Raw genomic sequence first — 26,145 nt, 5'->3', positions numbered from 1 at the left:
TCCTTGAGGCATTTAAAAAACTCGTGGGGGAATATCCACTTACCATTGGTAGGTTTTATTGTATATGTATCATGCAGGACGTGATTTTATTTTATTTTTTTTGAGTTCAAATACCCAGAAGACATTATAAAATGTCCACGGTTTGCAAAATGCTATAACGTTCTTAGAAGATGAACAGCTCTAGCTTTTCACATATTTATAATTTAGGAACATGTAGAATTCATCATTTCATGTCAAAATTAGCTTAAAACCAAGTATCATTGTGATCAAATTACTGTTGGAATCAGATGTGTTCTCATATAAAGAACACTCTCAGAAAAGATAAGCCTGATAGTTTATATAGCTGACCATAGGAACACTTGAAAGTGACGATAAAAAGAAATGAAATAAACCCCATCTAGTCATCAGTTAGGCTCATTGTGCCCCCTCCCCTATTCAGTAATAAGAAGCAATTTTGAGCCTTTGGAGTAAAAGAGCAAATAGATAATTAGTTACTTTGTGGCTCTTCAAAATCAGAAATTTCCACATTCATTAACTTTCCTTTTAACAACTCATGACCATGTAACCACACTATGAGCCATTCAAAATACCATAAGGATTAGAGCTGTTGACATATTCTTAAAGGGGTCTAGAACACATAAAGAAATCTGGGGTGCAGACCTTCCATTTCCAGGGCTATTTAACGACAGGGGTATCAAGAAGAAATGTGAAATCTTTGTTTATGGAGTGGATGTAAAGTTTTAGACTGAGAAGCCAGACTTTCTTTCCAACATTATGAGTTACTTAAACTCGTAGCAGGCACTCTGCTAGCTGCCAAAATGCTCAAGACAGTACGGTTCTCTGCTTACAGCCACCTTGTGAAGACAGATGTGAGTAACGTTACCACACAGTCGAAAGCAGACTGAAAACCTGCGGTGGGTGCCATGCAGGAATGATCTAGAAGTGGTAGGTAATAGGACGTTCTGCCTTCTTCTGTCAGGCCAGGGAAGGCCTCCCCGAGAAAGTGCCATTTAAGCTGAGCTCTGAAGTAAAAGCAAGAGCCAAACAGACGTTGGGGTCCGTGATATGCCGCAGGGCCAGGCATAAAGATGGCGTCGTGCTTAGCGCGCTGGAAGAATTGAGCAGTGTGGGTGAGCAGGTCTGAGGGAAAAGCTGGAGAGATGGACGGGACCCGAATACGCAAGTGTATGCTAAGACGCTTCGGAAGGGTTTCGGGCAAGCAGGAAAGATGATAAGAATCACACGATCAAAGAGTCACTTTGGTTCCAGGGTGGAAAATGGTGTCTTTTCCGTATTTTCACAGGTAAAGGTTATCCCAGTGTCCACATAGCTAAAGTCCCTTGGGAAATCATCCAAGCTCTCTCAACCAACTGGTTCACACAGACGGAGACTACAATTTGGAACACTTCTTATACATGACGGTCTCCCTGAAATAGCTATTGAATGCGGGGAGGTTTTGAAAGCTTTCTATAATCATCTGCAGTTGAACTGATGCTATGCAGAGCTCCTGAAACTTCCAGATGTGATTCTGTAATGACTGCCAACCTTTACTCTGCATAAGAATCACTGGGGTGCTTCCTAAAAATGCAGATTCCTGGGATCTACCCCTAGGGACTCGATTTCAGTAAGTCTGGGTGGAGCTGAGACTCCACGTTTGAAACAAACATCTCCTGGGATACTGATGGACTGGGTCCATGGAATGGACATTAAAAGACACTATTATAGGGGCTTCTGGGGGACTCAGTCGGTTAAGCATCTGACTCTTGGTTTTGGCTCAGGTCATGATCTCACAGTTTCGTGAGTTCGAGCCCTGTGTGGGGCTCTGCTGGCAGCATGGGACCTGCTTGGGATTCTCTCTCTCCCTCCCTCTTTGCCCCTCCCCCACTTGCACTGTCTCTGTCTCTCTCAAATAAACTTAAAAAAAAAACTATTACAGAGGTTCAAATCGTATAAATTTACAACCAATTTTCAAAATTGAAAAGTTAATTCTGTATTAAATTTGAAACAGTCCTGGGAGCCAAATGGAAAGTCAGCTCCTTTTCAGGAGGCACAGACAGAATCATCATTCCCAGAGAAGGGAGGTTCCATTTGCTTAGCTCTATTAGTTTGCTGGGGGGACCGGTAATGGGATTCTCTGAGTTCCCTATGACACACAAATACAACATAGAGAAGATTAGCCTAGTGATAAAAAAAAACACAAACAAAAACAAGAGCTATAGGTTAGAAAGCCCAACTGTTGGGTTTGAATCGCGGACCTGCTATTTACAGCTGTGTGATCTTGGGCAAGTCAGTTAACTTCTCAGCTTCCTTATCTGTCAGACGATCCCTACCTCAGAGGATTGTTGTCAGGGTTACCTGGGTCAATCCAAACTGTCTATAGCGGTGCCTGGCACATGGTGGCCATATATGTGTTAGGTGTTATGCTTCCGTTTCCACATAATGTTTCCTTCAAAGAGAGGAACAGTCAAGGCTATGCTCAATCAGGGGGCAAGAACCCAACGTAAGCCTTAACTGAGCACCGAAAATGGAGTCACGTGTTAATGTATGGGGAAATCAGCCATTTACTTTTGGTGAAATGAAAAAGCAACATCATATGGATGATCATTTTTTTGGAGCAATTAAAGTAACTTGCTGATCTAATAAACTGTGATGTATAAAGTAGAAGCCTATATAATTCTTTTTTTTTAATTTAATTAATTTTTTTAAATTTACATCCAAGTTAGTTAGCACATAGTGCAACAATGATTTCAGGAGTAGATTCCTTAATGCCCCTTACCCATTTAGCCCATCCCCCCTCCCACAATCCCTCCAGTAACCCTCTGTAGCATCCTATATAATTCTTAAAACTTTTTTTTTTTCCTTTAGTGAAGGGGAGATATGAGAAATTAGATGCATAAGAGGATGACCCTTCTGTAGTTGCTCATTTGCACTGGTAATATTTAGCCATGAGTTCGGCTTTGGAAAATGAATATGGACTCTTGCTTCCTTCCTGCTCCAAACTGGGGTTTAAGAAACGTCTGGTTCGGGTCCTAGTTCTTCCCTCTTTTATGGGATTTGGATCTTATCCCTGCTGCTCATCTGTATAATGGGCCGAGATGGTGAGGATAACTTTTTCTTAAGGGCAGTGGGGCTGCTTGAGCAAAGAGCACCCTAACCTGCGTGCTCTTGGAAGAGGCTGTTTTAGAAGCCTCCAGTCAGCTGTGGAAATAGAAGTTCTGACAGACAGGGGCATCCATCACTCCGGAGGCGGGAAGGGCCAGGAGGCCATGTGGACACAGCAGCAGCACTTGTCAGAGCCCAGAAGGGCCTGGTGGAGGAAGCAGCAGGCAGTCACTTACTTGCTCATTAATATTATGTACCGCAGCTGGGGGACCCCCATTTCAAAGGGAGTTTAGAGCAGCCTCAGCAGCAGTTAATGGCTCAACAACTTTTTAAACAGCTGGGGAGGTGATCCAGAAGCATTTGGAGATGGAGGGGGTAGTCGATTTCAAATCATCATGAAATGTCTTCATGTTTAAATAATCCCCATAGCAGGAGTAGACAGAGGGTCTAGAAAAAGGCATTTTCACCCTCCTCTTTCTCTTATGACCAAACATTTCCTATAAGATAAGGAAGCTTTAGCTTATACCTACAGGGGTTGACCAGAAGAAAAAGCGGCTGTTGGAGAAGGGCTAATAATCCTATGCTTCTTTCTAGGGAGTGGTTTTATGAGAAAATCCACAATTTTATAACTAGTACATTCGATATGGAAAATGGAACATGCAGAGGGTAAAACTAGTGATTTTGTTCATTCGGGCTTCCCGGCCATTGCGATGCCCTCCAACCTGAAGCAGGAAGCCAACGATGGTTTGACCAAAGTGGAAGAAACTTCAAAATCACTGATAAACACAGGGCACATCAAGTGAGGCTAACTATATCCATTTCACTTGCTCACTCGCTTTTCTATATTTTTTATTTTGCTATTTCCTTATTTCTTTATGTTTAGCTAGACCTAGACACATGGATTAGAATTGGAATATCGGATTTGAAATATTTATCAGGTCATAAGCCTTCCCTGCCCCTCCTCACCCCATCCTTGGCATCCATGTGGAGCTGGCCACCTAAAGTGGCAGTGGACATCGATTCATCTGCGGTCGGAATCTGGAATTGGACCGAGAGCCAGCAGCTTACTTTCGAAATGTAGCAGGAACTTCCAGTAAGTGAAGAAGCTGAGAGCTAGCTGTATTTCACCACGTGGACCAGGGAAGCAGACTCAGCTGGTATTCAGGGTGGGGGAGAAGAAGGAAGGCTTTCCGATTCCTGGTTCCAGGGCCAACCTGAATGGTGGCCGAGTTTTCATCCTTAGGTTCCACGAGATATCTCTCCGTTATTTTATTTTTTTCTTTTTGCTTAAGCTAGTGTGAGTTGGTTCCTATTATCACAGACTTCTAATGAATGCACCAACTTCCAACTTGACATGTGGGAAGTTGCATCAAGACCTCTCTTTTCATTTACGGACCGTTAGTCTAATGGAGAACCTCTGGGATGTCTGGGTGTTAGCCATGTGGTGCACGCCAGCAAACTCCGGACGGCTAAAATGGACCAAAATAATCTGATCCTTCACAGGAATTCTGCAGGGGAACCGCTCAGGAACACCACCATGTGTCATCACCACTTTCTCCCTTGCATCTGGCACAGAGCACATGCTCCTAATAAACATACGCTGAGGTGGAAAACTACCCCAGAAGAAAGCTGTATTTCTTGAGTATGGATTCAGAATTTAAAATCTTGAGCGACGTGCTGAATTGCTTTCTATAGTTTTGCCTATGCTTGGGTTCTTTTAAAGCATAAATACCATTGTGAGGAAGCCGGAGAAGCCGAAGTAGGCCTTCTGGGGTGCCCGGTTTCACCTGGGGAAGTGGTTATGTGGGTATGTTACCTTTGTGATCGTTCACTGCGCTATCTACTTATCATTTAAGAGCTTTTCAGCATGTGTTATACTTTAAAAAGCATGGGAATTTTTTTTAAATTTTTTTTTCTTAATGTTTTTATTTATTTTTGAGACAGAGAGAGACAGAGCATGAACGGGGGAGTGGCAGAGAGAGAGGGAGACACAGAATTGGAAGCAGGCTCCAGGCTCTGAGCCATCAGCACAGAGCCTGACGCGGGGCTCGAACTCACAGACCGTGAGATCATGACCTGAGCCGAAGTCGGACGCTCAACCGACTGAGCCACCCAGGCGCCCCCATGGGAATTTTTTTAACGTCTATTTATTTCTGAGAGAGAGAGAAAGAAAGAGCATGCACGGAGCAAGTGCACAAGCAGGGGAGGGGCAGAGACAGAGGGGGAGAGAGAATCCCAAGCAGGCTCCGCGCTGTCAGTGCAGAGCCCCACATGGGGCTCAATCCCACGAACCATGAGATCATGACCTGAGCTGGAATCAAGAGTTGGATGCTTAATCGAGTGAGCCACGCAGGCACCCCAGAAAGCACAGGAATTTTCAAGTGTGAAACAAAGCCCTAGCCAAACAGAAAGAGGAATGAGGAGGCTCATCATTTGGGTAGGGGCTCCCAAGTACTTGCTGGACAGACTGCTCTTTAAAATTAAAGTGACCCCAAATCCCTAAAGCCACCTATTAAGAATTCTAGTATAACACCTAGTGTCTTCCAAGAAGAAAGCAGACTTTAGATAGCAACATTCCATTATTAGTCAGGACATAGTCTGTTTTGACCTCATTGAGAAAACAACGAAGGTCAATGTAAATGACGCTGTGCAGTTCTCATCCATCTCTCAGTCAGGATTTGCTCCATAGACTCTATCTGTGAATCAACATGGTTGTTTTTTGTTTTTGTTTTTTTTCTAAATCTAAATCAGAAGCACACCATTAATGTGAGAGTGACCAGGAATGACTCCTTTCAGGTAAAATTTCAATTTGTTAACATGTGAAATAGGGCTGTCTAAGCCTTCCATCTTGTCAGGTTTTATTTACTATCTTGGTTCTGTTACAGCAGAAAGAGAGGCTTCCCTCTCTCTGTTGACGGTACAGTTTTGCTGCTGTTATGCTAGAAAGGGCCTCAGGATTTAAGACGTTAGTGTATCTGTTGGCTTGTACCTCTCCCAGCTCAACCCCTCACAGTTCTCTCTGGGAAGGCTAGAGCCTTCCAGATCTGAGAAAATGAACCTCAAAGAAACAGATTTGTCACCACATGGTGCAAACATTGTTCTTGTTCAGGACAATCTCTTTCCACAGTTTACCTGAGCTCTCTCCTGTGTTTTCATTAACATGGTGCAAACTTAGACGACTACCTTATGGATTGAAGGGTTGTGGTGGAACACCTTCCCTGGCAGCAAAGGCTTAAAAAGAGTGGAAGAGAGAAAGCCACAGGGGCAGGTAAGAACTTTTCCCATCCAGGAATAGGAGGAAAGAGAGGAGTGAGAGACATTCTGAGCTTTAGCATAATAACTAGACTCCTCCATATTCCAGAAGAATTAGAAGTTCCGTTAGCACGGAGCTGTATGTTTAAAAACACCCAGAAGGGTGGCGTGGCCCATCTATAGGGCATGACAAGGCACGAGCAATAGAACACTGCTTGGAGAAGTGCACTGAAGGCATGGTCGTCGCTGAAGTTGTGGTAAAATAAAATGGCACTCCCTCCAGTCCCTGCATACGGCGAGATGAGTGAGCTTGGGGGTCCAACTTGCCCTACGAGCTCTCCACGCCTTTCCATTGGATATGTGTTGTTACGGAGTTTGCTACTTGTAAACTTCTCAGTACAGCCTGGGGCAAGAACATACCTTCAGGAGGGCTGCGTGTCTTTACAGGAGTGCTAGGAAAAGTAAATATACTGCCTAATATCTCACGACTCTGATTATCCAGGAGACTCAACAGTAGGGGCTGAAGACTTTACCAAACAAGCCTCCAGCTATGGCCTGACCCAGAGGCTGCACTTAGGGTAGGGCTGGGATGTGAGCAAGTCGTCCGGATCAAAGCCCTGCCTTTGGCCATGAGTGTGCTGCCACAACCTGGCCCGAACTAACTTGGCTCCTTTGTTTCCTTCACCCTCTGTCCTCTGGTCTGAGCAACAAAAATGGCAGATTTAGTGACTTGTCATAAAGGAAGCCCAGAGGCCAGAGAATGGAATTGTCACCAGTCTGCAGCTGAAATAGTCACCGCACCCTGGCAGTGGTCATGCTGGTCTCAGCTGAGCGGAGAAGGAGAACCACAGGAACAGGAACTCCCCCAGCACGCTCCTCTCCCAGGAAGTAAACACCTCAGACTGAGCCACCACAGCACCCAAAGCACAAGGTGATGGAGCCCCGGCTGAAGGCCTGACAGGAATGCTGAGCTCCGGCCGGGGGCTTCGAAAACACTGTGCTCTTTGCAGCTTTGGGGCCAGAATATCATCCTAAGCTAGATCACTGTAGCTTCAAGACTTTGAAGCTTTAAGACCTGGTGAGAGCAGTCTATTTCCTTATTAGCTGTAATGGTAGAATTACTAAAAAGTCCTTAAAATGAGTCCGTTGCACTATTAGAGGATGAATGAAGATGTCAGGAGCAAGCTTTGTTTTTCTCTCTTGGAGTCAAAGAACATTCTACAGAAGGGACCTTAATGACCAGCCAATCCAACCTACTCATTTCCTAGACAGGGAAAGTGAAACTCAGAGAACAGATGGGAGCTTAAAAATATATATGTTGTGGGTTTTTTTTTTTTCATTTTTTATTTTTATGAGCTTAGCGAAAGTGACCAGTGTCCTCTTGTTTCCTGGCTTTTCAAATCCAGGATGCAGACAGATCTAACCATTACTCATAGTTCAAATATACCTTGTACTTTCTTACCTCTTATCATTTCCCCATCACTTAGAATGCCAAACCCCATCTCCTCAGCCCTCCAACTTGCATTTTTAAAAAATGCTTATTTATTTATTGTGAGAGACACACAGAGAGAGGAAGCATGAGCAGGGGAGGGGCAGAGAGAGGGAGAATGAGAGCATCCCAAGTAGGCTCTGTGCTGTCGACCCAGAGCCCAACGTGGGGCTCCATCCCACAAACTGTGAGATCATGACCTGAGCCGAAATCAAGAGCTGGGTGCTTAACCAACTGAGCCACCCAGGCGCCCCCAGCTTCCATTTTTTGCGTTTTCATCCATTCGTGATTAACTCCAAAATACCACTTCCAATAAAAATTTCCCTGCCGAAACAGAATTTCTTCCGTCCACAGCTACAACAATAGCACTTACATACCGTACCTATTATGGACGTGCAGCTTGCTTGCACGTAATACCACTCAGTCCTCACAATAACCACATGACCTTGACACTATCCTTAGTCACATTTTACAAATGAGGAAGCTGAGGCACAGAGAAGTTAAGCCACTTTTGCAGGGTCACTCAGCTAGGAAATGGTTCTGATGGTTTATTATAAATATGCTACATACCATCACGATGCTGATAAGGAAAGGAAAATAAATTCTCCAAAAGGGTTTTTTTTTTTTAATATAAATAACTAAATCAACAAAATGATTACTATATTGGGATTGAAATCGTCTAGTGAGTGGATACAGAATTCCTGAATTCTCATACCGTCCCTAGGTCCAAGTTTGGTCAAAAGGATAAGGCACGGCTACTTGAACTTTCATTTCAGGAAGTGAGCACGGCTGAAGTGTGGTGGAGACTGTTCTTTCAGGATGAAGCCCAGTGACTGTATCCGAGCCCTGCCTCTCTCACCTGATGTCCGTTACATTCCTTCAGGGGCAAACTGGTCGGCACTATAAAAAGTCTTTGCACATCACCCAGAAGGCAGATGTACCCCAACTATCCAGACTTGAATACCACAGTCAGGTATGCGCACATTTTTCTAGAGATGGGTTTCATGATGTTTGCCAGGCTCCCCAGGGGGTCTATAAATAACAAATATTAAGAACGGTTGGCACTGTTATAGAGGCACTGTAGAGGCCGAAGAGTTCCATGGCTATGAAGGCAGAAGGAGAATTTCTGCAAAGATGAGAATTTGTGGTAGGATAGACAAATAAAATGATTTCTTTTAGCGGGCACGATGAGAGGGCGTGCCTATACATCGATAGCACAGGGTCCTCACAGGGTTAAAGCAGTCAGGAACCTGAGACACCCATCCCTCCTGCCACCCCAGCCCTTGACAGCTGAGGAACCTGAGACTTAGACAAATAGAATGACTCAGCCAAAGCCACAAAGTTCAGGACTGGGATAAACTACAATCCAGCGCTCATTCTGTTTCATGGTCCCTCCAGCTTAGCTGGTGGTCCCTCCTTAGTTTCATGGTCCCTCCACAGAGCATCCTATTAAAATGCTGACTTACAAGGAGGGGCCACACAAACCCCTATATCTACACATGACCTGTGGAAGCAATGCTTTGTCATCTGGCTCCAGTGAACTTTATACAAGAAATAATCCTCTCCTAACCTCTTTCTCTGCTCCCCAGTTTGACAACACTTTATAAGAATAGGACTGAACTGTGTACTTCTCCCCTGAAAGATGGCGAGTGGAGAGGGGAGGTGACCCACAGTCAGTGTTTTATTTTTATTTTTTGTTGCCATTAAATATCTTTCATGCTTCAATTTCTGTCTCCTTTCTATAGCAAATGCCTCCGACTGCCACCTTTAGAACACCAGGAGGTAGAAGATGGTGTAAGCGTGAGAATTTATGCACTGTAATATCTTAAACCTCAAAACATCTGTACAAAAGCAAAAAATGATTTGCTCATTATCCTCACATCAAGGCCTTAATTTTTTTTTAAATTTTTTTTTAACGTTTTAATTTATTTTTGAGATAGAGAGAGAGACAGAGCATGAACGGGGGAGGAGCAGAGAGAGAGGGAGACACAGAATCGGAAGCAGGCTCCAGGTTCCGAGCCATCAGCCCAGAGCCCGACGCGGGGCTCGAACTCACGGACCGCGAGATCGTGAGATCGTGACCTGAGCCGAAGTCGCACGCTCAACCGACTGAGCCACCCAGGCGCCCCAAGGCCTTAATTTTAAGATAGCAAATATGGGGAGGTCTTTGGGACATCCAAAATGCAGGAAACATCCCCTTCCATTAAGTGGCCAGATGTATTTATGGTATATTCTGCAGAGCGATTATAGAAACAGATGCATATATTTCTATAACCATCTTTTCTGCCCAGGAGATCTGCAAGCATGTGGAAGGTTTGCCTTAGACCCAAAGAAAACTGAGGTGCAGAGACCAGGTGATTTGTCCTTGCTCACATAAAAAGTAGAAAGTTCTACCAAAGATAACTATCACTCTTCACTGTAAAATGAGGTGTTCATTTTAATAAAAATGTCACCATAATGAAACAGCATCTTTGATTCATAGAGGTTTTTTTTTTCTTTTATAGGAGCCTCTGTATGTGTGAAGTCATATCTGATAATATCTCAGAGAGAGTCTTCCCCCTTTTTTAAAAATAAAACTTTAAGAGCAAAGTGGGAGGGTTTTAATGTTTATAAATATAGACTAGGATTCTTATCATCTTTAACCCAGAATATGCCCCATTTCCTAGTTGCTTACTGGCTAAAAAAGTCCAGTTCTTAAGAAATCAAAGATACTTTATGATCTAAAATAATGCTGAGTATCAATCATGAGAATATACTTCCTCTTATGAGGATTCTACTCCGGTAAACATCTCTTCTTAAAGATCACTATTGTTAATTAAGCTGAACCGAGAAATTGATGGCATTTTGCCCCTGGGATTCTTCACCATTTTGAAGGGACCCCAGGGCATATCTTGTGTGAAAAGATTAGAACTGAAGGAAAATGTACAAGTAATCAGTCTAGTGTTCTACTCTGGGAAGGACTCTGACTTACAAGACACCTGAGAGGAAGCCAAGCGGTATCTATTAGACTATGACCAATGCCAGGGAGCTCACAACCTCACCATGGTGTACCCCTCTGGTCAGCAATTTTAATCATTAAAAAAAATTTTTTTTAATGTTTATTTATTTTTGAGAGAGAGACAGAGCGTGAGAGGGGGAGGGGCAGAGAGACAGGGAGACGCAGAATCCGAAGCAGGCTCCAGGCTCTGAGCTGTCAGCACAGAGCCCGACGTGGGGCTCGAACTCACGGACCACAAGATCATGATCTGAGCCAAAGTTGGCCGCTTAACCGACGGAGCCACCCAGGCGCCCCTCTTATCATTTTATAGTTCTCTTATTTTGAATAAAAATCTACTTGCTCTTAACTTTGGCCCGCATCTGACTTCTGAAGTGACACAAAGTCTCCTCCTTCATCACATGTCAATTTTGAAGGCTTGATTCCCTGCTTCATGCTTTTGTTCTTCAGATAAAACGCTCTAGGTTTCTTTGCTTGTCTTCCTATGCCTGGGGTTCAGATCCATCAATATCATCCTTTCCTAAGAAAGTCATTCTCCTCTCAATCTATTATAATTTACTAGTCTCCCTTTTAAAATGGCCACCTCAACATTTATGCACCTTTGGTAACTTCCAGAAATTGTGCTGCTGATAAATGCCTTTGCTTTATAGCTAGCCCTTTTTGGCCACTGTGCTTTGAGTGGCCACAGCTCTGCGATCTGAGGACGTACCTTTGCCAAGGTCTCGTCATCCAGGTGATTCTTCTGAATCACATGTTGAAGTGCAAAATAAATTTTTTCCTGAAGCTTCTGGACCTTCCTTGGTTCTATCAGCCAGGCTCGGTCTGACAAAGGAAAAGAATTAGGTAAGAAGGGAGGGGATATAAGCTTTTACCTACATATATAAGTGCTTAGTTTCCGTTTACATAACCGCACATATTTCATAAAAAATACCCTGATGACAGTAATGCCAGATACACTGACACAGGAAATGAGGATGGAAGTAGTTAGAACCCAATGGTTCCAATAAACACCAGTATTTTTTTTTTTATTGCCTGTGACCATTTACATCTCTCACTCTTTTTGGGGGACATATCCTTAGATTCTCTCAAAGTAGAAGTCAGTGACTTATGAAGAAAATGAATTATAGAAGTAAGAAAATCTGCACAGGACTGTTTTTTGTATTCAGGATTCCCCTTCCCTTTTTAAACTATAATTCCCCTTCCCTTTTTAAACTATTTTATAATTCATAGAATCTGCATGTATCAATTTCAAAAATTTAATCCCCCAAATTTAACTAAGCTGTTTTTCTACATGGAATTTTAAAATGGTGGATAAGATAATCCCTCCTTTCCTTCCTCCCATCCTACCTTCTTTTCTTTTTTCCTTCCAACATCCCTCTCTTCATTCCCTCCCACCCCCTCCCTCCTCCCTTCCTTTCTTCCAAGGAGCTTTATATGCCATGGTGACAAAATTCAGCCCAACATCAATGCCTCAGGTTGGCGCTTCAATGAAGAGACATCTAGAGTCTCCAAATGATGAACAAATACTCATGGAAAAGAACTTGGAAGTGATCCATCTGAACACAGTTCAGGTCAGGCAAGAAACTCAATTCTGTAATCCTAGACAGGGTAAGGACAAGTCTAGCCAACAGTTAAGCAAACCCTTACGTAAGTGAGCACAAAAGCCTTCAGTGACAATTGTCAATCAGAATAAATTAACTTTCCTTCCCTCTCCCTTCCCTAAACTCTCTGGAGCTGAACAGAGCGTGGCTATTAGGGTAAGAACTGGGGGAAGGGTGGGGTCTGGCATGAGATAGAGCAGGACATCTATCTGTCTTTCCTCTCTTTTTGAATGTGACACTAGGCCAGGGTGGCAGACGAGGTATTTGAGAGTTTCAGAAGCCTCTGAGTGTGGGTCTGCTACAAGGACTGGAAGATTTTCCACTAGGTAGAGTAAGAAATGTCCTGTTTCCAAACCCAGCAGAATTTGATGGCTATAGTATGTTCTGTTTGGAAAAAGGCTTATAATTCAACTGAGTTCTGACCTATAAACAACAGGCTTGCCTTACATCTTGGGTAATTATCTTCATGGATTATTTAGGTTTGATATACCACGTCTTAAGTATTTGCTGCTAGGAATTTACTGGCTTATTACAAACGTACCTAACAAGGACAGTGAACTTTGGCAACACGTTCTTTGAGCCAGCAGGAACCCGAATGAAGCCTCCTCCCTCATCTTAGAACCACAGGCTTAGAATGAATCTAACGCTGAACTATATTCCATAAAAGCAGTCAAATGCAATAAGAAAGTGGTAGCAAGGAAAATTATTTGGCATGTGGTTGCTATCAGATATAAATCTTTCTTGTCACTTCTCCCATTTATCTTTGTGCTTCTAGGCCTGGGAAACTTGGTCAGGTTCAAAAAAAAAAAGAAAAAAAAAAAAAAAGTAAAACCAAAAGAGGCCTAGAGGAACAGCTTGATTGTAGACAGAGCCACAAAAGAAACTGTTAGTGATAACATGCCAAGTGATAATTTCCATTTTTGATAATGTGGTTAAATAAAAAACAGAAGCACATTAAAAAAAAAAAACCTTCATAAGACTTAAAAATAAATAGATAAAGCCTCACTGATAGGAAGGGTAGAGGCTGGGGTTATTGGTAGATATCACTAGAATGACACGTCAATGTACCGTCACCGGTGAGATTAATTTCTTCCAGCCCCACTGAAAACTATGCTAAGGTATCAGAAGGAATCTCGTCTCTAAGGTGGATTTTATAGAAAGAATGAGGCTTTTGGCCATAAAAATTATTAGGAATGGGTTCCAACAGAGAAGTGTAAATGGCACTGCCATCTCCTTGCCGAATTCTAACCGAGCAGACAGCTAAGAGACTGAGTTCTCCTTCTGGCTGAAGGAGCCACGTATTCATTAGCAATCTATACATTTTCGAGCTGGCATATAATTTTAAGCAGCATTTCAATTGCTACGATTCTGTGTGGCCTATAACCGTCACCCCTTACCTTCTCTGAAAATTTTGGTATTTTATTGCATTTTAGAGCTAGGTAGAAATGATCTTCATTATAATGAAGTCAAACCCTATTTACAGGCGAGGAAACTGAGGGTCTGGGAGGTTGAGCATTTAGGGTCTCACAGATAAATGATGACAGATCCCCGTTCTGGAATGTCCACTGGCACATCAGAGACTCTTCCTTTTCCAGTCTTTAGAGGGAGTCATTTTCCCCTCCGTTGTCCGTACCTCCTTTTAAAGCCCTGAATATCACTAATTTAGGTGGGCAAGCCAACACAAGAGGTATTTAAAGAGGAGAAGGTGTACGTTTTATTTACTTTTGTCCTCATGCTGGATCTCTCATTTAAATACATTTCTACTAAGTCTCACTTTTCTTCCCGGACATTTTTTTTTTTTTTTTTTTGCGATGTCTTTTATTCTCAAAATCAAAATAGGACTTAGCTGTAACTCAGGCCGCCGTGTGTCCTCATTTATCTGTTAAGAAATGCTTTCGCTTGTCTGAATCTGGAGTGACCCTTAGCACACATCCTACTCTTGCTTGTGGGGCAAAATCGGTCATTTTAATTAATTTAAGGCTACTTTCCTTTGAGTGGTCCATAAATATCACAAGCTTGTCAAAGTAAACACAGTTCTTTTAAATTTCTGCTGACTACCTAGGTTTAGTGGGGATAATCCGCGTTAAAGATAGGACTTTTTTTTTTTTTTTTTTTTTTTTAAGACAGAGCCTCAGACCTCCTCACCTGGAGATATCAGAACAGCAGATGAGAACAAAGCAATCTCCTCCTCAGTCAGCTGCAAGGAACACAAATTCTTTGCAAAGTCAAATGCTTCATTCACTAGGTCATCAGAACCTGTAAGAGAAGGCAGATTAAGTGAGAACACTTGAATGGAATGGGGCAATAGTAAGAAATTCCCATAATCGAAAAGTTACTCAAGGACTTGCACACGAGGCAACAATATTTCCAAGTTCCTAATAATTATAGAATGAGGAAATTGGGAAACGTCTTGATCAAGTACGGAGTGTTGACGTCACCAATGAGGGGCTGACAGAAATGGTGTATGCTCATTGCCATATTCCCCTGGGAAGATATAAACTAAATCTAATCTTGTAATGTTGAGATGAGCTCCAACTAGAAAAAATTTAATACGTGATTTGGGGATCCTTTGGTATAGAGACAGCATTCACAGAAAACCTAAAACATGATGTATGAGGGGCCAAGGGCTGTCAGTCTTAGTGGCACTTGAACCTGGCAATTTAGAACGCCGAGAGGCCTCAAACTGAGATGTTAAAAACGTCTTATAGATGGAATATGAGGTACCTTTCAATTTGGTAACTTCCCTGGAAATCTTACGGAGGGGGCAGGCATTCATTGCTTTCTGCTTTCTGATGGATGCTTCAGGTCAGTCGTTTAGCAATTGTGAATTTTGGCATAATAATGCTTCATCCCTACACTGATCCTTGGTACATGTTTATTTTATGAAGCTGGAAATACAGCCAAGTTGCCTGCCAAGACTTTTCCTCCTTTCTTGAAAGTCTAGCCTTGTAGATGACATGGATGTGTATCAACTGCAGAAGGGAAACGCTGCCTGTCGGATGGACTTGCTGTAAGCTACCATATCAGCTAACAGCACAAAAGGTGAAAGGGCACTGGCCTTCCGTGATGCCCGTGGGCCGGGTATGGAACAAGTGGCACCGTCATCGTGAAAACCTTTCCTGGCATCGGCCCTTCTTTGCTAACGTTCTTCTTATCTGCACCGTGTACTGATGACTGGATGTGAATGGTGCACAACACTCCCGAAGACTGACTCTGCCCGTGCCCACCCACAGGAAAGGTCTGGGGATCATTTGGGGCAGGTTGGCACCCACTCTATCTGTGCTTCCAGAGCTGCATGACTTAACAGGAAGAACGTCAGTGCTCTTAGCGAGAAGCCAGTGAAGAAGCTCTTCTTTTAATTAAATATCTTAACTAATGATTATGGATTTACATAAGAAACTTAAGAGATCACCCATGGACCACCAGAGGTCTACCTAATATACTCTGTGGGGCAGTAAGCTACAAGGAAAATAAAAATTGATCCTTCAAAGAATGATCTAGAACACATCTCAGCTCTTCATTGATTTCCGAATGAGGTGTGGTCGATCTCAACGGGGTCTGTGGTTCTCTCCTGCCTTTCATACTAGGATGCACGATTGTGCATCTCACAGGTTAGATAAAATATTGGAGGCTCGCCTGGTCCAGACCTTATCAAATGAGATACCAGTTCACATTAAAGAATCAAGGCATCTCATTTACCCACTTCGATCTGAGTGGAGAAACTGAAGGCAGCTAAGAAAATTATGTCACCACCAAAGGTAAACTTACCTAAGGCCTTGAACATCTGCATTCCTCCATATTTTCCTTCAAACAGAACAGTGTTGTTTAATGGGTTGAAGGCACGGCACATTCGCACTAAAACCACTTCCAGGCATCCTATGTATAAAAAAAAAAGAAAGAAAATAGGTATACACGTGCAATAGTAAAGCAATTCTTACTGTATTTAGGTCAACAGACTTAAACTTTAAAACACACCCATGCAGATGCACAGACACGCACATTCAGAAACGCATCAAGATTTCTTCCCAAGTAAAGGATAACTATATTAGAAAGAAATCCCTCGACATGCTTACGTGAGGAATTAAAGATAAAATATACCTTAAAGGTGGCTAAAATGCAGGGCAGCAACAGGACGTGTTGGGGAAGCACACACAGCTTTTGTTTTTTGTTTTCTGGACTAGTATTAAAGGTATTTTCCCCTCATGAATTCACAAGGAGCTTTGCAGCAGGCAAGTCCAGTTTGTTAACTTTTGTAGAAGTTTTGCTGTTGGGAAAACTTGCTCTCTGTTTCAGTTTTGAACATCCTCCATGTATATTTCAGCACAGGATGACTTTACACAGGAACCCCTTGAGGGTGTTTCTTGAGGGCACCATTTACGTCTGATGTCTTGGAAATGAAGTTTTCTTGGTCAAAGGAGTTTTGGCAAAATGCTGAATATTATCTCACTTCAGAGAGTTATAATCCACATTCACAGATCAAAGGCTTGGGAAAGTCCCAACATGAAGGAACTTGTTCAACCTCAATGGACCCAGCATTTCTCTGAGTTCACTGTTAGCCCGGGGAGGGCGGGACCTTTGTCCGCAGCCACAGGTAGTGGTGCTTTTTTCATTCACTAGTATAGCTCCAGGACCTCGAAAAGTGCCTGGCACGTAAATAAATAAATATTTAGTGAATGAATTAGTTTGCCACCTTTGTTTTTCCCTCTGAACATTTATTGATGCTCTGAGGAACCAGCGCTGTGCAGTTCCTCCACATTACGGACAAATGGGCTTTTGCCCCAAAGTGTGTTGGAAGGTGACGGCCAGACTCAGAAACCACAAATTTGCAGGAGAGCATGATACGGGTGCTTTGGTTACACCCATGGTGTTCCCAAGGAACCCGTGGTGCCTTTCTTATGCTGCCACTTAATATTTATGTCTCTGTCTTCTTTTTTTTGATCTGCTGATTTCTCCTTGCTTTCCCTTATATGCCACCTAGCACAGGGGCTTACACATAGAAGGGGACTTGTCAATATTAATTAAAACAGTGTTTTTCTGACGAAAACAATAATAGGTACCGTTTATTGAGTATTTATAGGGTGGAAGTCACTTTCCTTGGCCCCTTACATTATTTTATTTGTTCCTTACAATACCATTTCAGGTGAATTTTTAAATGTTTATTTATTTGTCTTGAGAGAGAGAGAGAGAGGATCTGAAGCAAGCTCCACACTGACAGCAGCGAGCCCGACGTGGGGCTCGAACTCATGAACCGTGAAATCATGCTCTGAGCTGAAGTCAGATGTCTAACCGACTGAGCCACCCAGGTGCCTCCTGGGTGACTTTTATTAGCCCTTTCTTATAGGCGAGTTATAGGAGGCTTAAGGAGGTTACGTACTCTGCCTTTTCTACTAGAGTCAACATTTTTACAGCAGCAGGGATGTTAAACGATTATATGGTGCAGTGGTTCTCCAATGTCAATCTACGGACTGGTTATATCTGAGACTTGGCTGGAAAGACAGTGAAGTGGGTTCTGGGTTCTCTTCTAGGAGATTCAGACCCATGGGCCTCAGATGATGCCTCCGACTCAGAGCAGTCAATATTCTCCTCTGATGCTGCTGATGCAATTGTAAGTTTGGAATTCATTATTCCTGGTCCACCTCTTCATTTTGCAAATGAGGAAGCTGCCATCTACAGAGGTTAGCTCAAGGTCACGTATCAAATGTGGCAGATTTTTTTTTTTCCCAAGGAGAGCTGCAAAAATATGTTCCATCCCACATGCTTTTTAAGAGCCTTACCACTCCCCCATCAAGAAGGATCCATGCTCAGGGCGCCTGGGTGGCTCAGTCGGTTAAGCGTCCGACTCTTGGTTTCGGCCCAGGTCATGATCTCACGGCTTGTGAGTTTGAGCCCTGCATCGGGCTCGGTGCTGATGGTGCAGAGCCTGCTTGGGATTCTCTCTCCCTCCTTCTCTCACTGCCTCTCCCCTGCTTGCTCTCTCTCTCTCTCTCTCTCTCTCAAAAAAAAAATAAATAAACTTAAAAAAAAAAGGGGTAGATCCAATTCATCTACCCTTGAGCCCAGGTGGGCCATCATGGCTGCCTTGACCAATAGAGTGGGGTGGAAATAGCACTGCATGACTTTTAAAGGTAAGCCAGAAAAATGCGATGCACTGAGGCCTTGTTCTCTTGGCGTGCTAGCTTTTGAAACCTCACAACCATGCTATGAGAAAGTCCAAGCGGCCCATGGAGAGACTGACATGGAGAGGAACTGGGGCCTGTGGCCCAGAGCCTTGGCCGAACTCGGGATCGTCAATCAGCACACAGTGGCAGCCGTGTGAGGGAGACAATTTAAAAGCGGATCCTCCTGCCTTCCGTCAAGTCCCTCAGTGAACACACATGGAGCATTCCTTGCTGAGCCCTGCTCACAGTGTAGCTTTGGGAGCAAAAGAAATGATTACCGTCATCTTAACTAAGTTTTGGGGTTGTTTTTAGCCAGCAATAGATAACTGATAGATCAAGTTCATGTTTGGGTCAAGGTCTGCATCAACTTTAATCACGTGGTGAGGAAGCAGCAGCGACTTATACCTATTCTATTTGGCCCAAGTTCAAATGCCAGCTCTGCCATACGTTGGCTTTGTGATATTGAACACAGCCCTTCACGTCTCTGAATCTCCCCCTCCTTCTGTAAGATGGAAATAATACTGGTGTCACGAGACTAAATGAGCTGTCATGGGCAAACATTAACATACGCAGGTGCGTTATCACAGACACACATATACACGTTATGCTTAGTACTCTGGGCCAGGTCCATGAGGGTTAACAAACACCATGGTGGCTCTTATTTTCTACTTTCAAAGGTGGGGGTCAGGGAAAGAAAATTTGTTTCCTGTCTGGGTAATACCATCTGCGAGGTCAGTCACGTGCGGAATTTCTTGAGCTCCTTCCTAAGTGTGCGTGTGTCACAGAGCATGTGTTGGAAGAAGGGGAGGGAAGGATTAGAGCTCAGGGAGTTTCTCCGGGTCTATACTGGCTGCAGGCTAGCCTCATTAAAATGATTGGAGATGACCACAGAGGCAGAGCTCTGCTAGCCTGGATTCCGCGCCCCCCCCCCCCCCCGACCCCAACAGAAGGCAAGTAGTGCATTTTAGAGCCAGCTCAGCAATTCAGCCACCTTGACACGCTAATTACTTGCACTGCCTGTCAAGCTGGGTATCTCAACCTCCGCAATTAATAGCTCCACTTTCAATAAGCAAAATTGTGTTTGACTTCAAAGGGGAACTGAATGAGTATCAGGGCATTTTTATTACTGAGAGTTTCCTTTGGGAGTTGGCTGACAGTGTGGGTGGTAAAAATGAACTACATACTGGAAGGAAGATTTTTCTACAGCCAACACTGAGCAAAGGGTTGACCACATCCCGGGCTACAACAGGTGCCCCACCCATGAATCTTCTCCTCGCTTACCTGACTTCAGAAGTAGAATCTGATCATTTTGACAGAGCTCCATGAAGCCCGTTATCCGCTTTGCAAACTCTACCACATACTGGATGGCGTGAGTGATCTGGATGGCGCACTGCTGCCATAGTGCTTCCCTGGACTTCAAGAGACGAGACACCAACGTACATGGAACAAAAGCAACGTGGAGAGTCAATGGAACATTCAGGGTTTCCCTCCTGGAGCTCACCCGTCACTTGGGGCCCAAGGTGGGACTCTACCCCATGCCTTCCAAAGAGCAAGACAGTATTTTCGAACAGACTGTTTTGCCCTGTTTGAGCCTTGCTACGGCACAAATGTCAATGTACCGAGACCGAAATAATGGAAACACTGCAATAATATGTAAAGATAGATATGTACAGTTTCTTTACTCTCTTTCTCTTCCTTCTGCTCACCTAAACAAACTCAGGCTCTTAGTCCGTTTTGTGAAAACAAACTTTTGCACTGAGGACGAGTGATTTCGTTCCCAGGCTTCTGTACGGTCACTTTTATGTGTGCCTGGCAGACACTAAATCTGTAAGATTTTTACGTTGTGTTCTTTTCCCAGAACTTACGGAGGTTGCTTTTTTGGTATAAAAAGAATTTCACGGGAAAAGACCTCAAATCAAATCACTCTCTTAAGTAATATAGAATCTCAGAAATGTATTTTGATCCTGGGGTTATTTTCTTTGGAACTGGAAACATAAATCCAAGTGTATTAATTCTGCTTTTTATTGAGCGTAACAATACCTATGCTTTTGTTTCCTTATTTACATAAAAGGGGTAAGATATGATTGTTCCCGTGGAGAAAAATCAGTATTTTGTAATCATATGTTCAGATATAGACACATTTATATATTTTATTTAAAATAAAATGATAATACCAGTCATTTACTAATAGATCTTGTAATTGTGGCTATCAACCCCACAGGAAAGTAACGTGAATATATAACAGCAGCAAATTCCTTCTCTTAAAAACTCCTCTAATGGACAAAGTAGCAATCAAAAGAATAATGGTAATAATAATGAGGTGAGTTGTCTTTTTTTTCCCCTTTGGCCTTTTTAAACATGTAGGGCAAGAGAAACATTAAAGGTGCTTTATTGCATACCTTTGTAGTATAAATTTACAACTATTATTACTGCTATAGTTTCTCAATCGTTTCTCTTCCTTGCCTGGCCCCAGGAAGCCACCGTGAAAAGGTTCTAAAGTCATCTGATGTGGGCACAGTCTCCCTGGTCACTTAAATAGGGCAGTGGTTTTTTTTTTTTTTTTTTTTTTTTTAATTGGGGCGGTTTTGCCTTCCAGGGAACATTTGGAGACACCTGATTGTGACAACTGTGTGTGTGAGGGGGTTGCTACTGGCATCTAGCGGGTAGAGACGAGGGATGATGCTGACCATCCTACAGCGTGCGGGACAAGTCCCTACACAAAGGCTTATCCAGCCCCAAATGTCGATAACGCTGAGAGAGAAAGCCGGAAATAGAGACATCACAGGGAGAAACATTGTCATAGTTTCCCAGAGTACCTTGCTCTGATAGGCTTTAATTTCCTCGTAGGTGTGGGTCTGCCACGCCAGCTGGTGCAGCTCCTCTGTGGTGTACTGACACGTCTCCAGGTGGGACTTAATGATGTTCTGTGCAATTCGATCTGTGGGAAAGAATGTCAGTTTGAGGGCTCGTGAATACATTCTCGCTCTGCGAAGAAACAAGCGCTTCACGTTTACCACCGGAATACCTTTGGAGACACGTCAGTTGTACTCGACTGTCTTTAACACTACTTACTCTCTAACAATCTCCAAACTGTTGTCCTTTTTTTTTTCTCCCAATTTTCACTCTTTTAATCAAAATTTACTGCCTTTACTTCCCCCTTTTGGTCACAAATCTGAGGGCTCATGAGTTGTAGAGTGTTCAAATAATTATTTTAAAAATAAATACAAACGACCACGTTTCCTACTCTGTGGCCTAAAATTCCACTAACAGTCTTCACATGTATGGTCCAAAGACTTTAAAATATCTTTAGAATCACTAGAACTTTTCTTTAAAAAGGTTAAAAAGAGAAAATGATTACATTCACGAAAAAGTAGGAACAAACACAGTCGAGTCTTTGGGGGCTGTTTACCTCAAATGAGTTGTATTTGGTATTAAACTTTCAATACTGAACATTCTGGATTTGGAGGTATGGAAATTGAGCAACAGAACCAGACACGGCAGATTTCTCAAAAATCTGCAGCGAGTTCCCTGAAGTTAGATACAGCTGTGAGGAGGTTCCCTCAAAATCCCCCCAGCTCTTTGAAGAAGGCGACATCTTGGGAAACCAAAGGACACAGGGATTCTGTCTGGGGGGGCCTGAGCAGAAAGGAAGATGACCACATTGTCCGCCTGATAACTGTTCTTGGCTAATAGAGAAATAGATTTTTTCTAGTGTTATAGGTCATGCCATTTCAAATGCAATTTCTGTTCTTTCTAAATAGCCATATTTCACTTCTCCAGGATAACTCTTAAAGCAGTGCTTGTAAGTACCTTCCTTTTACCTCGCTAAGCTTCTGGTATATGTGGTATGAAATATATTGAGCTTTGGTGATGTAGAGAATAAAAAAATGGAAGCTTGCACCTCTAGTGAACTTTCCAAAAAAAAAAAAAATCTTGTAGAGCGCACTGCCTGGCATATTACAAACACTGAATAAATGGTACCCATAATTATCATTATTAGGACATTCCGTAGAATTTGTCATCAGGGAAGCAATGCGATGACTCCAATTGGCACAAAACAGAGGTATTTAATTTTGGAGTCAGTGCTACTGAAGGAAGCCATTTCAATGTTTACTAGAGTTTCTCAATCAGAACCGTCAAGTGCTAGATGTAGGAGATGCTACAAAATGCTAACTTAGGATTATAGTCATGCTCTATTGGGTTCCTCATTTAGCATTTCTAGACTTTCATTGCTTATCATATTCTAAAATCCTTTCTTTAAAAAATCCTATATGCAAATTTTATTGAACATCCTCCTATGTTGTTAAAAAAAAAGGGCAGGAATTACTTTATACATCATATTAAAATAGATGTCATGGTTCATCATTTTTCAATTTCACTTGGGCAGTCTAATTACTTAGAAGCTAAAAAAAAAACATATCTATTTCTCAGTCAGTATGTAATGAAAACATAAGATTTCTATGGCTTTCTAGTTTTCAAACCTTTATCTTCTTGGTGTAGTCTGTTTTCATCTTCAAAGATGTGCTGATTTGTCAGTAATTTACAGGCTTCGGGGTTTATAAGCAAAACTACAGCTGCCACTCAAAATTGCATTATGAAAAACTCTTTATCTGTTCCTTTATGGCATCTCCTGGGAACTACTGGCCAAGGTTTAAAAATTCTCTAGCCTTCTGCCACGAAAGCTTGGGGGTGTAGGGCATAAGGAGGAAGGAGTGGGCATAACAAATACATGGACAGGTTAAGGCAAAATTGGAAGTTGAATCCACACACAGGCTTTAGGACTCAGCTCAGATGTCCATTACTGGTGAACGTTTCCCTCCTCCCCTGGCCCTTCGGTAGAGGGGTTGGTGGCTGTTACACTTGATTCTACCTCCAGAGCTCTTATTCCGCTCAGACTTGCATTGTGGTTATTTGTTTGGGTCTGTTGTTTCTTACCCTTCAAGGTTGTGTGAATTCTTCAAGAGCTGGACTGTAGAGCCCAGCACAAGTGTCTTCATTTACTCGTTCAACAAATATTTTTTGAAAGGCTATTATGAACCAGGTTATAAAGTATAGATTTTTTTAAAAAAAGGATGTTGTCTCTTTTTTTTAAAAGGATCTTACAATATCATGTATCATATCATATCATCATATCATATCATATCATATTGTATCATCATATCGTATCATATCATATCATGATATAATAAATGCCCTTGAGTTATTGTGGGAGCTCAAATAAGAATGTATCTAACTCAGTCTGGAGGAGGCTGGAATATAACCACAGAGAAGATGCCTGTTGATCTGGGTCTGAGGAGAGGTTTGTCACATGGAGAAGAGATAGGTATACCTCAGGTAGAGGGAGCGACATTACAAAAGTACAGATAGAAAGCTAGTTAGGAGCTAGATAATTTCTCACATTACATTTCATGTCCTTACAGTCCTCACCTTTTACAACCAATTTCCCTCTTACTGAGGGAATGAGGGAGTGACTTTAGATCCATTTTTATAGAGCTAGCAAGTGGTGTTTTGAAATCCGGTTGTCTTTTCCGGCAAGAACACTATCGTGCTTGTGGCACAGAGTGCGTGGAGAGATGGGGAGAAATGAGACCAGGCAAGGAAATTGTCACTAGAGATCCGACAGCTGAGTAAGGCACGCCGAGGAATCTGGATTTTAACTTTAGGCAACGGGGAGCTAGCAGAAGCTGTGAAGCAGGAGAACGACACGGTCAGTTTTTTGTCTTACAAAGGTGACCTTGGCCATGGCAGAAAGATGAGGTGGCATTAGGGAGTACGTGAGATCAATCAGGGTTGGTGACCATTCAAGCAAGATACGAGGAGGTTCTGGATTCAAGACAGTTCTGAAATATTATGTACAGGACCAGAAGATGTGGCTGAGAGGGGGTGGAGAGAACATTAAATACAGAAGGTGCTCAACCAATGTTGAGTTAATAAAGGTAATATTGAAAATGTCCATCTATCCATCCACCCATCCATCCACCCACCCTCCCGCCCACCCACTCTTCCATTTTCTGCTTTATTTCACAAGGATTTTAGAAAGCTTATACTGATCCTTTGTTCAAAAATCTTTTTTTATTTTTTAATTTATTTTGAGAGAGAGAGAGTGTGCGTGCAAGCAGGGGTGTGACAGAGAGAGAGAGGGAGAAAGAGAATCCCAAGCAGGCTCTGTACTGTATTACGTAACTTGCTCTGTACCGTCACCGTGAGATCTTTTTTTTTTTAATTTTTTTTAATGTTTATTTATTTTTGAGAGAGAGACAGAGTGTGAGTGGGGAAGGAGCAGAGAGAGAGAGGGAGACACAGAATCCGAAGCAGGCTCTAGGCTCTGAGCTGTCAGCACAGAGTCCGATGCGGGGCTCGAAATCACGAACCGTGAGATCACCACCTGAATTGAAGTCGGACGCTTATCGACTGAACCACCCAGGTGCCCCTCGAACCGTGACATCTTAAAGCCTAAGCACGCACGATGGCTTTGAGGTCAAACATCGAACGTGCGCTATTATTTCCCATGCCCTTGTGGCGAGAAATAGAAGGCAAATCTCTGTTTGACATAAGATTTATAACTATCAGCGACAGTAAAGACACAGTAGTGGCAGCTGCAGGACAGCCCTTCCCCACTTTGTTCCATGGGTCTGCCATGCAGAGGCAAGCCACATGCAAAACCTGACGGCCCTCTCAAGGCTCAGGTCAATAAAACACAGGGTAAAGCTAGACTTGGTCCCACGGGAGCAGGGCCCGAGGGCACGTTCTGTCAATGAGAAAGATGCATGGCCATTAGAGGAGATGGTCTGCCTGGACTGAGAGTCTGCGGTTGTGAAAAGGGGAGAAGGATTTAAGAGGAAGGGGACAAAGGGAGAGACAAAGAACACAGTATACAAAGTTCCTGCTAGAAGCCAAAGGAACTTTCAAGAGTCCTTGCCTGGAAAAACAGAAAAGGTAATAGTAAACGCAGTCCTCTCCAGGGACCGACCACATGAGAAGCCCAGACAAAGAGACTGAGGTAAAAGAGTAGAGGACAGAGAATCTTTCTGGGCAATCGCACACCCTTCATCCGTTTCCCGGACTTGGATTGCAGTTGCTTGTTAGGGCCCAGTTCTCGTCGGATTCTTTAACCAGCTTGGGCCCTGGATGGCACATGTTAAAGACAGAGCCCGCCCGCACGGTGCTGGGATGAGGGGTTCGACAGCAGTATGGCCCAGGTGACTGGCAAAGGGGAAAGTTTCCCGCCCTGAGAAGCAATGTCCATGAACTCTACCCTCTGCTCTTCCTGATATCGGGGATGAGGCTAGATATTTCTAAAGTGGATAGGAACACGCAGCTACATTTTCTCAGGAGTTAAGATTGTATATGTGTTCTGTACATGTTCAGTGAGATAGTGGTTTGTCTCGCTCACTAAGAGTATGCAAGCTGCTTTGCTAGTTTATAAGATGATGTCAAGGAATGAGAAAAAAACAATTTTATATGCTCAGTCACTTCTTTTCGATCCTGGTGAGGTGAAATGCAAACATAGATGCTGGCAAGGGAAAACTGGGTGTGTAATTACAGGTT

General features: G+C 43.0%; 1 protein-coding gene across 3 annotated transcripts in view; it reads right to left on the bottom strand.

Moving 5' to 3' along the window:
* The window catches only part of RORB (RAR related orphan receptor B), a 392,263-nt gene that overhangs the window by 7,430 nt on the left and 358,688 nt on the right, over positions 1-26,145 (bottom strand). For all 3 annotated transcript variants that reach the window (XM_060610056.3, XM_060610057.3, XM_060610055.3), the window contains 5 exons: positions 21,414-21,535; positions 19,879-20,011; positions 16,208-16,315; positions 14,585-14,695; positions 11,548-11,660 (listed from right to left, as the gene is read on the bottom strand). In XM_060610056.3, the coding sequence (XP_060466039.1) occupies positions 11,548-11,660; positions 14,585-14,695; positions 16,208-16,315; positions 19,879-20,011; positions 21,414-21,535 (587 nt within the window). The remainder of the gene's footprint in view (positions 1-11,547; positions 11,661-14,584; positions 14,696-16,207; positions 16,316-19,878; positions 20,012-21,413; positions 21,536-26,145) is intronic.

This window comes from Panthera onca, chromosome D4 (assembly GCF_046562875.1).
Source record: "Panthera onca isolate mPanOnc1 chromosome D4, mPanOnc1 haplotype 2, whole genome shotgun sequence".
Classification (NCBI taxonomy): domain Eukaryota; kingdom Metazoa; phylum Chordata; class Mammalia; order Carnivora; family Felidae; genus Panthera; species Panthera onca.
This window is presented reverse-complemented; position numbering and strand designations above follow the sequence as displayed.